The following is a 17,223-nucleotide window of genomic DNA, read 5'->3' on the forward strand; positions in this document are numbered from 1 at the left end:
GGGAGGGAGACAGAGGGAGCCATCTCCTCCCCCTCCCCCCATCACGTACCCCTCCCCCCACTACGTACCCCTCCCCCCTGCCCAATGTCCCCCCTCCCCCCCCCACTACGTACCCCTCCCCCCTGCCCCACGTACCCCCCTCCCCCCCACCGCGTACCCCTCCCCCCCTGCCCCACGTACCCCCCTCCCCCCCTCCACGTACCCCTCCCCCCTGCCCCATGTACCCCCCTCCCCCTCACCACGTACCCCTCCCCCCTGCCCCACGTACCCCTCCCCCCCCACCACGTACCCCTCCCCCCCCACCACGTACCCCCCTCCCCCCCACCACGTACCCCTCCCCCCTGCCCCACGTACCCCCCTCCCCCCCACCACGTACCCCTCCCCCCCACCACGTACCCCCCTCCCCCCCCACCACGTACCCCTCCCCCCTGCCCCACGTACCCCCCTCCCCCCCACCACGTACCCCCCTCCCCCCCCACCACGTACCCCCCTCCCCCCCCACCACGTACTCCTCCCCCCTGCCCCACGTACCCCCCTCCCCCCCACCACGTACCCCCCTCCCCCCCCACCACGTACCCCCCTCCCCCCCCACCACGTACCCCTCCCCCCTGCCCCACGTACCCCCCTCCCCCCCACCACGTACCCCCCTCCCCCCCCACCACGTACCCCCCTCCCCCCCACCACGTACCCCCCTCCCCCCCCACCACGTACCCCCCTCCCCCCCCACCACGTACCCCCCTCCCCCCCCACCACGTACCCCTCCCCCCTGCCCCACGTACCCCCCTCCCCCCCCACCACGTACCCCCCTCCCCCCCACCACGTACCCCCCTCCCCCCCCACCACGTACCCCTCCCCCCTGCCCCACGTACCCCCCTCCTTCCCACCACGTACCCCCCTCCCCCCCCACCACGTACCCCCCTCCCCCCCACCACGTACCCCTCCCCCCTGCCCCACGTACCCCCCTCCCCCCCACCACGTACCCCCCTCCCCCCCACCACGTACCCCCCTCCCCCCCCCCCACCACTCTACTCTACGGCGTCGCTGACGTTGTCCCTGTGATGTCTCGCAGCGAGATCCGCGGTGGGAGCGCGAAGGGGAGGAGGAGGGGGACGAGGAGGGACAGGCGGTGGGGGGCACTCCCTAGCCCCCCCCCCCCCAATCATCTCGGATATAAAGACTACATACCAGCCCCTGCACGGCAACCCACAGCCCCAGGCAGGCCCCCCACAACACCAGATTTTTATTCGCCGGCACCGTGAAGACGGAGATGACGGTGACGACGCGGGCGACTCGGTCGATGGTGGCGATGTGACGGCCCCGCCCTGAGCGAGGGTCGCTGAGGATTATTACATCGGTGGCTGCCTCGGCGTGTCAGCAAGCGAGTGGCGAGATGGAGTGAGCGAGGACGCGAGGGGTGAAGAGGTTGAGGAGGTTGAGGAGGAGGAGGAGGAAGTACACGTGAAGATGAGCCCCCCCCCGTCCCAACACGAGACCCCCCCTCCACCCCCGCGCCGCTCTCTGCCTGCTGTGCCTCGGGGTCGCGCACGCCATGCCGCAAGTACTCCGCCTGGGTGAGTAGCGACACTCACCCACACTCACTCACACTCACTCACTCACACACTCACCCACACTCACCCACACTCACACGCCATGCCGCAAGTACTCCGCCTGGGTGAGTAGCGACACTCACCCACACTCACTCACACTCACCCACACTCACCCACACACTCACCCACACACTCACCCACACTCACACACACTCACTCACACACACTCACTCACTCACTCACACACACTCACTCACACTCACCCACACACTCACCCACACTCACCCACACACTCACACACACTCACCCATACTCACACTCACTCACTCACTCACCCACACTCACTCACACTCACCCACACTCACTCACCCACACTCACACACACTCACCCACACACTCACCCACACTCACCCACACACTCACCCACACTCACCCACACTCACACGCCATGCCGCAAGTACTCCGCCTGGGTGAGCACTCACACTCACTCACACTCACTCACTCACACTCACACACACTCACCCACACTCACTCACACACTCACCCACACTCACCCACACACACGCCATGCCTCAAGTACTCCGCCTGGGTGAGCACACACACTCACCCACACTCACCCATAATCACCCAGACCCACCCACACTCACCCACACTCACACTCACCCACACTCACACTCATCCACACTCACACACACACTTACCCACACACACACTCACTCACACTCACCCACACTCACTCACACACACACTCACCCACACTCACACTCACCCACACTCACACACACTCACCCACACTCACCCACACTCACTCACACTCACCCACACTCATGTGAGTGTGAGCACCCACACTCACACTCACTCACACTCACTCACACACACTCACTCACCCACACTCACCCACACTCACTCACCCACACTCACCCACACTCACTCACCCACACTCACCCACACTCACTCACCCACACTCACCCACACTCACTCACCCACACTCACCCACACTCACTCACCCACACTCACCCACACTCACTCACACTCACACTCACCCACACTCATGTGAGTGTGAGCACCTACACTCACCCACACTCACCCACACTCACCCACACTCACCCACACTCACTCACCCACACTCACCCACACTCTCCCACACTCACACTCACTCTCCCACACTCACACTCACTCTCCCACACTCACACTCACACACTCACACTCACCCACACTCACCCACACTCACCCACACTCACCCACACTCACTCACCCACACTCACCCACACTCACCCACACTCACTCACCCACACTCACCCACACTCACCCACACTCACACTCACTCACCCACACTCACTCACCCACACTCACTCACACTCACTCACACACACTCACCCACACACACTCACCCACACTCACTCACCCACACTCACTCACACTCACTCACCCACACTCACCCACACTCACACTCACTCACACTCACTCACACGCCATGCCGCAAGTACTCCGCCTGGGTGAGCACCCACCCACACTCACACTCACTAACCCACACTCACTCACACTCACTCACACACACTCACACTCACCCACACTCACTCACCCACACTCACTCACACTCACTCACACTCATGCCTCAAGTACTCCGCCTGGGTGAGCACCCACACTCACTCACACTCACCCACACTGACCCACACTCACACACACTCACACACACACTCACTCAACCACACTCACCCACACTCACCCACACTCACCCAGACCCACACTCACACTCACTCACACTCACTCACACTCACTCACACTCACTCACACTCACACACACTCACACTCACACACACTCACACTCACTCACCCACACTCACTCACACTCACTCACACTCACTCACACTCACACACACTCACTCACACTCACCCACACTCACCCACACTCACCCAGACCCACACTCACACTCACTCACTCACACTCACACACACTCACACACACTCACTCACACACACTCACACACACTCACTCACACTCACTCACACTCACTCACCCACACTCACACTCACCCACACTCACGCTCACACACACTCACGCTCACACACACTCACTCACACTCACACACACTCACTCACACTCACACTCACTCACACTCACACACACTCACACACACTCACTCACACTCACACACACTCACTCACACTCACTCACACTCACTCACCCACAATCACACTCACTCACCCACACTCACCCACACTAACACTCACCCATACTCACACTCACCCATACTCACACTCACTCACACTCACCCACACTCACCCACACTCACCCACAGTCACCCACAGTCACCCACACTCACCCACACTCACACTCACCCAGACCCACACTCACTCACACTCACCCAAACTCACTCACACTCACCCACACTCACCCACACTCACCCATACACTCACCCACACTCACCCACACTCACCCACACTCACCGTTACGTGTGTTCTAGACAGGTGAGTTAGGTGTGCTAGTGTCGAGGTCGACGCGCCTGTGTCTATGTGTCAAGTCCAATCGGTGAGGAGGGAGAGGGGGGAGAGGGGGGGGCGGGGTGAGGGGGGAGAGGGGGGGGCGGGGTGAGGGGGGAGAGGGGGGGGCGGGGTGAGGAGGGAGAGGGGGGGGTGGCGGGGTGAGGGGGGAGAGGGGGGGGGTGGCGGGTGAGGAGGGAGAGGGGGGGTGGCGGGGTGAGGGGGGAGAGGGGGGGGGTGGCGGGGTGAGGGGGGAGAGGGGGGGGTGAGGAGGGAGAGGGGGGGGGGCGGGGTGAGGGGGATCCGTCGCACGTGCCACGTGACGTGAGTAGCGTCGCGATACATTCCACCCGAGATGCACTGAAACACAAAGACAAAGATCCCCCGTGTAGCCTTAACAGACTGTTGGGGCACGTGCTGTTAGCGAGCACCTATGAAGGCCGGCACAGCACACGAAGGGGTGGGTGGCCAACACCACGCCCGGCCGCCTTTGCCTCCCCAGTGGCGATGTTTACACACCGCACCAGGTACTAATTTGCGGCCGAGTCGACCTAGACGTGGCCCAGGACCGGTTCAGATAATCGTCACCGGTGTTGGTCGTGAGCGGGAATCGAACTCGGGACGCCGGGTTCGTAGCGCAGCGTAGCGCTAACCGCTACACTCGGTGTTTGGCGAGCACCACGCCCAACTGACCGCCTTCGTCTTCCCAGTACCGATGTTTGCACAGCGCAGGACATTACTAATTTATGGCTGAGCACGAGCGAGGCGATGACCCAGGGCAAGCTCGGATATGCGTCAATGGTGATGTTTGGCCGTGGGCGCGGAAGTGGGGTCTAAAAGTGAATCATCCCCACGATTAGTTTTACACAGAAGCGTAATTCTCACGCTCGCTGAGTGGGAACCACAGGCCAAACCGGGAGGGCTGCGAGCGGGCGCCACCAACGATTGCTCTGGCGTTCTCTACATATTAAGATATTTTCTATTATCTTCTTGGTTCTTTCGGTAAAGTCACGTACAATGGAAATAATAAAACAATAAAATAAAACATAATAAAATAATTCTCACGACGTTTCGGCCACAACGCAAGCAGCCGTCCTCAGGTGGAGGAGCAGGTCTGTCGAGAAGACAGTGGCCGAAACGTCGTGAGAATTATTTTATTATGTTTTATTTTTATTATTTTATTATTTCCATTCTACGTGACTTTACCGAAAGAACCAAGAAGATGAATCCCTGCAGTCACGAAAGAAGCTTTAAATCGAAATGTTTTCTACCAATTTAATGAGTGCTCGTACTGCACGTGGGTGGAAACCGGAGCGCTCCAGAGAACAATCCGCACGCGCGACGGGGCAACGCTCGATCCCATACCGACGGGACAGCTGACAGGAGTCCACGCTCAGCTGTATCGTATTCTGTTGGAGAGCCAGGGCACGGCTCCCCCTCGATGCCCGCGGGAAGGGAGTTTCACAACACCATCTTTGTGTGATCCACCAACACCCCCTCGCTGCTGCTGCTGCCTCCACAGTGGCGGTTAGAGGCCACGTGCACAGCCACCACCGCCCGGGTCGCCGAATTCATAGCGCAGTGCGCTAATCAGTGCGCCACCGCTCCACGCTCGCCCGCACAGACACCCCACACTCCTACCGCACACACACACACTCCTACCGCACACACACTCACACACTCCTACCGCACACACACACACACTCCTACCGCACACACACACTCCTACCGCACACACACACACACACTCACTCCTACCGCACACACACACTCCTACCGTACACCCCACACTCCTACCGCACACACACACGCATACTCCTACCGCACACACACACTCCTACCGCACACACACTCACTCCTACCGCACACACACACACTCCTACCGCACACACACACACTCCTACCGCACACACACACTCACTCCTAACACACACACATACTCCTACCGTACACCCCACACTCCTACCACACACACACTCACTCCTACCGCACACACACACCCCACACTCCTACCGCACACACACACACACACGCATACTCCTACCGCACACACACACACACCCCACACTCCTACCGCAAACACAAACCTCACACTCCTACAAAAACAGACAAAGATCCCCTGTACAGCCTGAACAGACTGTTGGGGCAAGTGCTGTTAGCGATCACCTATGACGGCCGGTACGGTACACGAGGGGGTGGGTGGCCAACACCACGCCCGGCCGCCTTTGTCTCCCCAGTGGCGATGTTTACACACCGCACCAGGTACTCATTTCAGGCTGAGTCGACCTAGGGGAGGCCCAGGACCGGTTCAAATAATCGTCACTGGTGTTGAGCGGGAATCGAACTCAGGTTCGTAGTGCAGCGCGCTAACTGCTACACTCCTACCGCACGCACACGCGCACACCCCACACTGAAACCACGCACTTAGTGGGGGAAGGGAGCAGGGGGAGTGGAGGGAGGAGGGAGGGATCAGGGGGAGGAGGGAGCGAGGAGGGCTGCTGGGGAATGTGGTGGGAGCAGGGGGTGGAGGGAGATGGGACCGGGGAAGGAGGGGGACGGAGATGGGAGCAGGGGGAGTGAGATGGAGAGAGGGAAGGAGGGGGAGGGAGATTGGAGCAGGGGGAGAGGGGCGGGAGGTGGAGGGAGGGAAGGAAGGATGGAGTTGGGGGGAGGGGAAGGAGATGGAGGGAAGGAAGGGAGGGGGAGGGAGGCAGGGGGAGGGGAGGTGGAGCAGGGGGAGAGAGGCGGGAGGTGTAGGGAGGGAGATGGGGGGGAGGGGGAGGGTGCGAGGGAGGGAGATGGGGGGGAGGTGTAGGGAGGAAGGGAGATGGGGGGGAGGGAGATGGGGGGGAGGGAGGCAGGGGGAGAGAGGCGGGAGGTGTAGGGAGGGAGATGGGGGGGAGGGGGAGGGTGCGAGGGAGGGAGATGGGGGGGAGGTGTAGGGAGGAAGGGAGATGGGGGGGAGGGAGATGGGGGGGAGGGGGAGGGAGGGAGATGGGGGGGGGAGGGAGGCAGGGGGAGAGAGGCGGGAGGTGTAGGGAGGGAGATGGGGGGGGAGGGGGAGGGTGCGAGGGAGGGAGATGGGAGGGAGGTGTAGGGAGGAAGGGAGATGGGGGGAGGGGGAGGGAGATGGGGGGGAGGGGGAGGGAGGGAGATGGGGGGGGAGGGAGGCAGGGGGAGAGAGGCGGGAGGTGTAGGGAGGGAGATGGGGGGGAGGGGGAGGGTGCGAGGGAGGGAGATGGGGGGGAGGTGTAGGGAGGAAGGGAGATGGGGGGAGGGAGATGGGGGGAGGGGGAGGGAGGGAGATGGGGGGGGAGGGAGGCAGGGGGAGAGAGGCGGGAGGTGTAGGGAGGGAGGCAGGGAGACGGGGGGAGGGGGAGGGAGGCAGGGGGGAGGGGAGTAGGAGGAGGAGGGAGAGTGGAGATCGCTGCTCGGAGCGGAGAAGTCGCGCGTAAAATTAAGAAGTTCGTCGAGTACAACGCGCACGGGGGGGGGGGGGGGAATTTGCATTCGTCGCCATCGCCACGAGGCGCGACCTTCAGCGAGCACGGGGCGGGGGTGATGGGAGACAGACGGGGATCGGACCAAGGGGAGTCGGGGTGGGGGAAAGGTCAGGGGTCGCGGAGCGGAGTCACCTTCAGCGGGGGGTGGGGGCTGGTGATGATGATGGCGTTGTCATGGTGGTGATGATGACGACGTCATGGTGATGGTGATGATGATGGTGTCATGGTGATGATGGTGACGGTGTCATGGTGATGATGATGGTGTCATGGTGATGATGATGACGACGTTATGGTGATGATGATGGTGTCATGGTGATGATGATGATGACGGTGTCATGGTGATGATGATGATGACGGTGTCATGTTGATGATGGTGTCATGGTGATAATGATGATGATGACGGTGTCATGGTGATGATGATGACTCTGTTATGGTGATGATGATGGTGTCATGGTGATGATGATGATGATGATGTTGTCATGGTGATGAAGATGACATTGTTATGGTGATGATGATGGCGGTGTCATGGTGATGATGATGACGGTGTCATGGTGATGATGATGGCGGTGTCATGGTGATGATGATGACGTTGTCATGGTGATGATGATGGTGTCATGGTGATGATGATGATGGTGTCATGATGATGATGACGTTGTTATGGTGATGATGATGATGGCGGTGTCATGGTGATTATTATGATGATGATGACGTTGTCATGGTGATGATGATGATGGCGGTGTCATGGTGATGATGATGATGGCGGTGTCACGGTGATGATGACGTTGTCATGGTGATGATGATGATGGTGTCATGGTGATGATGATGACGGTGTCATGGTGATGATGAGTTGCCATGATGATGTGGGTTTTCATGTTTGTCTGTGTTGTTTACTTTATTGTTTACTCTGTTGTTTACTCTGTGTGTTGTCGTGTGTATTGATGTGTGTTGTTTACTCTGTGTTGTTGTTTACTCTTTGTTGTTGTGTGTACTGACGTGTGTTGTTTACTCTGTATGCTGTTGTGTGTATTGGTGTGTGTTGTTTACTCTGTGTGTTGTTGTTGTTTACTGTGTTTTGTGAGTCGCATTGCCTTAATTCGCGTTTTGCTCTGAACCCGATTCAATTAACGTGAATGTCGCTCGTAAAACACGGGGGGCGGGGGGCGGGGCGCGGGGGGCGGGGCGCGGGGGGCGGGGCGCGGGGGGGTGGGGCGCGGGGGGGGAGCCGAGTCAGCAGCCCAGGGGTGAGAAACCCCTCCCCCATCTCCCATCCCTACTCCCCATCTCCCTCCGTCTCCTCCCCCCTGCTACCCCCCCCACCCATCTCCCCCTCCTGCTCCCCCCCATCTCCCACCCCTACTACCCCTAACCCCCCCCCGTCTCCCACCCCTACTACCCCTTCACCCCCCTTCATCTCCCATCCCTATACACCGTCTCCCACCCCTGCTCCCCATGCCCCATCGCGTGGAGCCCCACGCACTACCGTGCCTATGACTGTGACGCACCCCGCCACGTCGCACGTGTTGTCATGGTGATGATGATGACGACGATGGTGGTGGTGATGACGATTATGGTGATGGCGATGATGACGATGGTGATGATGACGATGGTGGTGGTGCTGGTGATGGTGATGACGATGATAGTGGTAGTGATGATGACGATGGTGGTGGTGCCGGTGATGATGATGATGACGATGGTGCTGGTGCTGGTGATGATGACGACGGTGGTGGTGATGGTGATGATGACGATGGTGGTGATGGTGATGATGACGATGGTGGTGGTGATGGTGGTGATGATGATGTTGATGGTGATGATGGTGATGACGATGGTGGTGGTGGTGATGACGATGGTGATGATGGTGATGATGGTGATGACGATCGTGGTGATGATGGTGATGACGATGGTGGTGATGGTGTTGGTGATGACGATGGTGATGATGGTGATGACGATCGTGGTGGTGGTGATGGTGATGTTGATGATGGTGATGGTGATGTTGATGGTGATGATTGTGATGATGGTGATGACGATGGTGGTGATGATGGTGATGATGGTGGTGAAGTTGATAATGATGGTGATGATGGTGATGTTGATGATGGTGATGTTGATGGTGATGATGGTGATGTTGATGGTGATGATGGTGATGATGGTGATGACGATGGTGATGATGGTGATGATGGTGGTGATGGTGATGTTGATGGTGATGATGCTGATAACGATGTTGATGGTGGTGGTGATGACAATGGTGATGATGGTGGTGATGGTGATGTTGATGGTGATGATTTTGATGATGGTGATGACGATGGTGGTGATGATGGTGATGATGGTGGTGAAGTTGATGATGATGGTGATGATGGTGATGTTGATGATGGTGATGTTGATGGTGATGATGGTGATGATGGTGATGGTGATGTTGATGGTGATGATGGTGATGATGGTGATGACGATGGTGATGATGGTGATGATGGTGGTGATGTTGATGGTGATGATGGTGATAACGATGTTGATGGTGGTGGTGATGACAATGGTGATGATGGTGGTGATGGTGATGTTGATGGTGATGATGGTGATGACGATGGTGGTGGTGGTGGTGATGACGATGTTTATGGTGGTGATGGTGATGACAATGGTGGTGGTGATGACGATGTTGATGGTGGTGATGACGATGGTGGTGGTGGTGATGATGGTGATGACGATTGTGGTGGTGATGATGATGGTGATGACGATGGTGGTGATGGTGACGATGACGATGGTGGTGATGATGGTGATGACGATGGTGATGTTGATGGTGATGATGGTGGTGGTGGTGGTGATGTTGATGGTGATGACGATGGTGGTAATGACGATGGTGGTGGTGATGGTGATGATGATGGTGGTGATGGTGATGATGGTGGTGGTGATGATGATGGTGATGACGATGGTGATGACGATGGTATTGATGGTGATGATGGTGATGACGATGGTGGTGGTGATGGTGATGATGGTGATGACGATGGTGCTGGTGGTATCACTCGAAGCGCTGCTGGTCTGGAGTCACGCCGCGTTATCACGAAGCATGGTGATGCCACACGACGTGTGTCGCCTCCGTGTGTAATGTTGAAAGATGATGAATTGCTTTGCGTTTCGTCATCTTGTGTCCTCGTGTTACGATGATGGGACTAAACTCGCGTCTAGTGGCGTGTTTTATGATGATGTATTGTGTTGATACGTCGCAATGTGCAGTCGCTTATTGATACACTGGGATGCATCGTTATGTTGTGAGCATGTGATGGCGATGCATTGCGTCCTGCGTGTTGTGTGCTGTGTAGTGTACTGTGTGCTGTGTTGTGTGCTGTGTTGTGTGCTGTGTTGTGTGTTGCGTGCTGTGTTGTGTGCTGTGTGTTGTGCTGTGTGCTGTGCTGTGTTGTGTGCTGTGCTGTGTGTTGTGCTGTGTTGTGTGCTGTGTTGTGTGCTGTGTTGTGTGTTGCGTGCTGTGTTGTGTGCTGTGTGCTGTGCTGTGTTGTGTGCTGTGTTGTGTGCTGTGCTGTGTGCTGTGTTGTGTGCTGTGTTGTGTGCTGTGCTGTGTTGTGTGCTGTGTTGTGTGCTGTGCTGTGTTGTGTGCTGTGTTGTGTGCTGTGCTGTGTTGTGTGCTGTGTTGTGTGCTGTGCTGTGTGTTGTGCTGTGTGCTGTGCTGTGTTGTGTGCTGTGCTGTGTGCTGTGTGATACCGAAAAAAACCCAAGAGTATGAATCCTTGCAGTGACGAAAGCTTAAAATCTAGAATGATTTTGTACTGTTGTGTATTTTATCGTGTACTGTTGTGCATGCCATTGTGCAATGCTGTTTGTGTGTTACTGCGTGCTGAGCAATGTCCGGTTGGGGTCAAGGGATGACTCCCTATTGGTCAACCATGGTTCGTGTGCCGATGATCTGGTGATTGCTGCTCACTCTGCAGCACCTGGAGCGTGCCACTCAGAGATGGGGCCTCGCCATCAGCCCCACCAAAAACAAAGCACCTGCCTGGCCATTTGATGTCAACGAATAACCCCAATCTCCTTTAACTTCGCCACGAGTGGAGAGAGTGTAGACGTTGCGGAGAGAGTGGAGAAGTTTCCAAACCTGGGCAGTGTTGCTTATGACCGGCTCCAGACTAGCAGCAGAGGTCTCACTCCGAATCGGTGGAGCGGGCATTGTCTTTGCATCCGTTTGCGTAACGCTGTGTGGAAGCTACCTGGTCCACACGAAGCTCCGGGTCTTCTCAGACGCAGTTATACCCTCCCTCCCTTCTCTATGCGTGTGTAGACGTGGACCCTTCTGGATGAACATCTGCGCCGCTTAGAAACAATCGGGTTGACCTACCTACAATCTATCCTGGGTATAACCACTTTGGATTGTGTGAGGGGCTCGTTTATCCGTGAAAGATCTGGACACGGTCCCATCAGTAAGCTCCTCCAGCAGGTGAGGAGGCTGCGTTGGCTGAGCCACGTGACCCACATGCCCAGCCACCGCATGCCCAAGCAGCTTCTGTTTGAGCCGGACAGAGGGGGGCTAAACGGGCACGGGCCAGAGCAGAGATGGGCCGATGCGTGACAGAAGCACGCGTAGCTTAGCGGTGTCAAGATCGGCTTCGATTGAGGAGGCTCGTGAAGGAGCGCCACTGCGCAGTTGGGGGCATATTCTTAAGTTTTTTCGGTAAAGTCACGTAGGTAAAACAAATAAATTAATAAAAGTTAAATAAAAATAAAATAAAAATCACGACGTTTCGGAGGCAACACGAGCTTCCGTGTTGCCTCCGAAACGTCGTGATTTTTTTAACTTTTATTTATTTCAATTTTTACCTAGGTGACTTTACCGAAAAAACCTAAGAATATGAATCCTTGCAGTCACGAAAGCTTCAAATCTAGAATCAGTTGGGGGCAGTCGCCCTCCAACAACAGCGGAGGGCGGAGGAGTGACGCGGCGCATCTGACAGTCGTCTCGGTCACTCAACGCACGTCACCTGGGTCTGTCTCGCGACCTCCCTCCCGTCAGCAGCGAGCCTTCGATACTTCACGCGGCCTCAAAGTGTACCTAGCCTGGCACAGGCGCCGTGGTGACTTAGTGACGAGTTGTTGTGGCACTGTTGTGTGTGTGTGTGTTGAGATATTACGTGCTTACGTGTATTGCATTGTGTACGCGTGTGTATTTGAGTGTGCGCTGCCGTGCACTTTGCTGTGTATCGTGTCCGTGACGTCGCTGCGTTCATCCCCATGGAACGCGCTGCTGCTGCTGCTGCCGCTGCTGCTGTGCCCACGTGATGCACCACAGCCCCGCCCCCCTGTCCCCCTCCCCCGCCCCTCCCCCATATCCCTCCCCCATGTCCCTCCCCCCCGCCCCTCCCCCATGTCCCTCCCCCCCCCGCCCCTCCCCCGCCTGCCTCCCCGTGGGGGGGGCGGGGGGGGGTCTCTCATTAGCGTCGCTCAGCGGCCGTGTGGGTCCCAGCGGTCATTGTCCGTACGGGTGGGGGTGGGAGGGGGCTGGAGGGTGGGGGAGGTGGCGGAGAGGGGGGGGGGCAGGTGTGGGGGGGGGGGTGCAGGGGCAGGGGGAGGAGGGGGGTGCAGGGGGAGGGGGCCCGGTTCTGCGCTGCGTTGCGACATCGCGAGGCCAATTAGTGTCAGTGTGCGTCAGTGTGTGTGTCAGTGTGTGTGTCAGTGTGTGTGTGTGTGTCAGTGTGTGTGTGTCAGTGTGAGTGTCAGTGTGTGTGTCAGTGTGTCTGTGTGTGTGTGTCAGTGTCTGTGTCAGTGTGAGTGTGTGTGTGTCAGTATGTGTGTGTGTGTCAGTGTGTGTGTGTGTCAGTGTGTGTGTCAGTGTGTGTGTCAGTGTGTGTCAGTGTGAGTGTGTGTCAGTGTTTGTGTGTGTGTCTGTGTGTCAGTGTGAGTGTGTGTCAGTGTGTGTATCAGCCAGTGTCTGTATTTCAGTGTGAGTGTCTGTGTGTGTCAGTGTGTGTCAGTGTGTGTGTGTGTCAGTGTGTGTGCGTCAGTGTGTGTGTCAGTGTGTGTATGTGTGTCAGTGTGAGTGTGTGTCAGTGTGTGTGTGTCAGTGTGTGTGTGTCAGTGTGTGTGTCAGTGTGTGTGAGTGTCAGTGTGTGTGTCTGTGTGTGTGTATGTCAGTGTGTCAGTGTGTGTGTGTCAGTGTGTGTGTCAGTGTGTGTGTGTCAGTGTGTGTGTCAGTGTGAGTGTGTGACAGTGTGTGTATCAGCCAGTGTCTGTATTTCAGTGTGAGTGTCTGTGTGTGTGTCAGTGTGAGTGTCTGTGTGTGTCAGTGTGTGTCAGTGTGTGTGTCAGTGTGTGTGTCTGTGTGTGTGTCAGTGTGAGTGTCTGTGTGTGTCAGTGTGTGTGTCAGTGTGTGTGTGTCAGTGTGTGTGTCAGTGTGTGTGTGTCAGTGTGTGTGTCAGTGTGAGTGTGTGTCAGTGTGTGTATCAGCCAGTGTCTGTATTTCAGTGTGAGTGTCTGTGTGTGTGTCAGTGTGAGTGTCTGTGTGTGTCAGTGTGTGTGTCAGTGTGTGTGTCAGTGTGTGTGTGTGTCAGTGTGTGTGTCAGTGTGTGTGCGTCAGTGTGTGTGTCAGTGTGTGTGTCAGTGTGTGTGAGTGTGTCTAATGTGTGTGTGTCAGTGTGTGTGTGTCAGTGTGTGTGTGTCAGTGTCGCTCTGTCCGTGCGCTTGAGTGTCAGCCTGCCGGCCCGAGCGAGTGCGTCTGCCAGCGGTGTCATTCGCAGCGTTGCTCCTCTGCCCACTCGCCTGTCCGCTCGTCCGTCTCCCGTGCGCGGTGCAGGCCGCGCTATGATCGCCATCATTCATTAGCGCCACCAACAACTCCCAACCAACCCAGCCCCCCCCCTGTACGAGGGGCTGGGGAGCCCCCCCCACCCAGCCCCCCCACCACCCAGCCCCCTCCCTCACCCCCCCCCTCTTCCACGTGCCGACACCGATTAAGTTGGGCAACGCATTTACATTCGATAGATAACCCTGCCGATGTACACTTCAAGCGGCTGTGCGCGCTTCATAGAGAGAGGCGGTCTTCGCCTCCACGTGCGAGTCGATGGGTCCCCGGTGTGAGTATAATCGATCTCCATCAGAGTGTATCGATCTCCGCGAGTCTACAGGTCTCTGTGAGGCTATAGGTCTCTGTGAGACGATGTATGGGTCTCTGCGTGTGTGTCTTTGCGTGTGTGACGCCGAGTTCGATTCCCGCTCACGGCCAACGCCGGTGACGATTATCTGAACCTGTCCTGGCTCTCCCCTAGGTCGACTCAGCCTCAAATGAGTGCCCGGTGCGGTTGTTGTAAACATCGCCGCTGTGGAGACAAAGGCGTTCGGGCGTAATGCTGACCACACACCCCCTCGTGCGCCGTGCCGGCCTTCATAGTTGCTCGCTAACAGCACTTGCCCCAACGTTCTGTTAAAGGCTATACGGGTGACTTTTATGTTCGTGCCCCCCCCCCCCCTCTAGGAGGGATATTCGAGGTGGTGGAGGGGGGCCCCTCGGGTGCCGAGGAGCTCGCCTTCAAGTTCGCCGTCAACTCCATCAACCGCAACCGCTCCCTGCTGCCCAACACGACGCTCACCTACGACATCCAGCGCATCAACGTCTTCGACAGCTTCGAGGCGTCACGCAAGGGTGCGCGGGGTGGGGGGGGGGAGAGCAGGGGGGAGCAGGGGGGGGCAGAGGGGAGCAGGGGGGGGGCAGGGGGAGCAGGGGAGGGGCAGGGGGGAGCAGGGGGGAGCAGGGGAGGGGCAAGGGGGGAGCAGGGGAGGGGCAGGGGGGAGCAGGGGAGGGGCAGGGGGGAGCAGGGGGGGCGGGGGGGAGCAGGGAAGGGGGCAGGGGGGGAGCAGGGGAGGGGCAGGGGGGGAGCAGGGGGGGAGCAGGGGACGGGCAGGGGGATGAGGAGCGGGAGGAGTGGGGGAGATGGGGTGGCGAGCAGGCGGGAGATGGGGGAGCATGTCAGGGGAGGTAGGGGGAGGGGGGGGGAGATGAGGAGCAAGGGGAGAGGGGATTCTGTAGGAACGGGGAGCAGGATCAGAGACGGAGATAGGGAGAAGCAGGAGATGGGGGAGCAGGGGAAGGCGGCAGATGTGGGATCATATGGAGGAGATGTGGGGGATCATGTGTAGGAGATAGGGGACCATGTGGAGGTCGAGATGGGGAGCGGGGGGAGGTGCTGCGGATGATGATGGCAGCAGATGCTGGGAGCGTTGATGAGGAGGGGCGGGGGAGGGTGGATGGGGGGTTGGGGCGGGGGGGGGTTAAAGGGGGAGGGGGGGGCAGGGGGTGGCGGGGGAGGGGCCGGTGGTTAAGTTCGGACCCCAAACACAAGCTTCAATAATCGAGATTAAAACCGCGACTTCTAAAATAATCTCCATCGCAATTTCGCCGAGACGGGAGGGTGGGGGCTTGTGGTGAGAGGGGGGGGGGCAACGGGTGGGAGGGCGGTGGGGGAAGGGAGGGGGCTATCAGGATTCCTCACGCATTGTTTCCACATTGAGCCGAGAGCCGCGGGCTTCAAAGCCTCGGAGGTTCACACAAATCACTCGACTTGACCGCATGGGCAGCAGCAGCAGGAGCAGGACCAGCACACGGGGCGATCCGTGTCGCTCCATCTCCACAGCGGACTCCCCCTCGCGGCGCTCTCTCATCAGCCCGACACCTCGTGCCTGAGCACTCTCGCTCCATCTCCCCCCCCATCCGTCCCAATCCCTCCCAACCCTCCACTCTCCACATCTCTCTCCCCTCTCCATCTCCCCCCCATCCGTCCCAATCCCTCCCAACCCTCCACTCTCCACATCTCCCTCCCCTCTCCCCTCCAACTTGCCACTGCTCGCTACTCGTGGCTCCACTTCTCCTCCACATCCTCCTCCATTCTCGGCCAGTAGACTGGCGCACAGAGACAGCTGCCACCGGGGGTAACCCAGGCTGGACCACACAGCAACATCGCCACCTACTGGCAGATTGCTACCGTGTCTGGATGACCTTTCGACCTTGGCTGGACGGATCAAATACTCCCTCCCCTCTCGTCCGTTCGTCCACCCGTCCGCCCCCTGGCTCCCCCCTGTGATGTTATTACAACAACGACGTCAACTCGTATCGCGACACCGCCGATGCACGGTATCCGCTGCTCGCTCGCGTAGAGAGAGAGGACGACTCAGAGACAGAGGGCGACTCAGAGGCAGAGGACGACTCAGAGGCAGAGGATGACTCAGAGGCAGAGGACGACTCAGAGGCAGAGGATGACTCAGAGGCAGAGGACGACTCAGAGGCAGAGGGCGACTCAGAGGCAGAGGATGACTCAGAGGCAGAGGGCGACTCAAAGGCAGAGGGCGACTCAGAGGCAGAGGACGACTCAGAGGCAGAGGACGACTCAGAGGGCGACTCAGAGGCAGAGGGCGACTCAGAGGCAGAGGGCGACTCAGAGGCGCTCGGGAGGAGGACACCACAGTCGAGCGAGAAGGCAGCAGCAGCAACCAATTGCCTACGCTCTGCGGTCCTCTATATATCACGATGTGATGGCCCACATCAATGAGTGTGCGCGCACACACGTGTGCGCGTGTGTGCGCACACACACACACGTGTGCGCGTGTGTGAGCACACACACACACGTGTGCGCGTGTGTGAGCACACACACACACGTGTGCGCGTGTGTGAGCACACACACACACACACGTGTGCGCGTGTGTGAGCACACACACAC

General features: G+C 58.4%; 1 protein-coding gene across 6 annotated transcripts in view; it reads left to right on the forward strand.

Moving 5' to 3' along the window:
- The window catches only part of LOC144948651 (glutamate receptor ionotropic, kainate 2-like), a 109,640-nt gene that overhangs the window by 15,768 nt on the left and 76,649 nt on the right, over positions 1-17,223 (forward strand). For 5 of the 6 annotated variants that reach the window (XM_078878278.1, XM_078878280.1, XM_078878281.1 and 2 more), the window contains exons 2-3: positions 1,070-1,571; positions 14,988-15,155. In XM_078878278.1, the coding sequence (XP_078734404.1) occupies positions 1,550-1,571; positions 14,988-15,155 (190 nt within the window). In that variant the 5' untranslated portion in view covers positions 1,070-1,549. Of the gene's footprint in view, positions 1-1,069; positions 1,572-3,021; positions 3,044-14,987; positions 15,156-17,223 lie in introns of those variants that run through there. The other variant, XM_078878279.1, reaches the window with a different exon arrangement.

The sequence above is a fragment of the Lampetra fluviatilis genome, chromosome 50 (genome assembly GCF_964198595.1).
Source record: "Lampetra fluviatilis chromosome 50, kcLamFluv1.1, whole genome shotgun sequence".
Classification (NCBI taxonomy): domain Eukaryota; kingdom Metazoa; phylum Chordata; class Hyperoartia; order Petromyzontiformes; family Petromyzontidae; genus Lampetra; species Lampetra fluviatilis.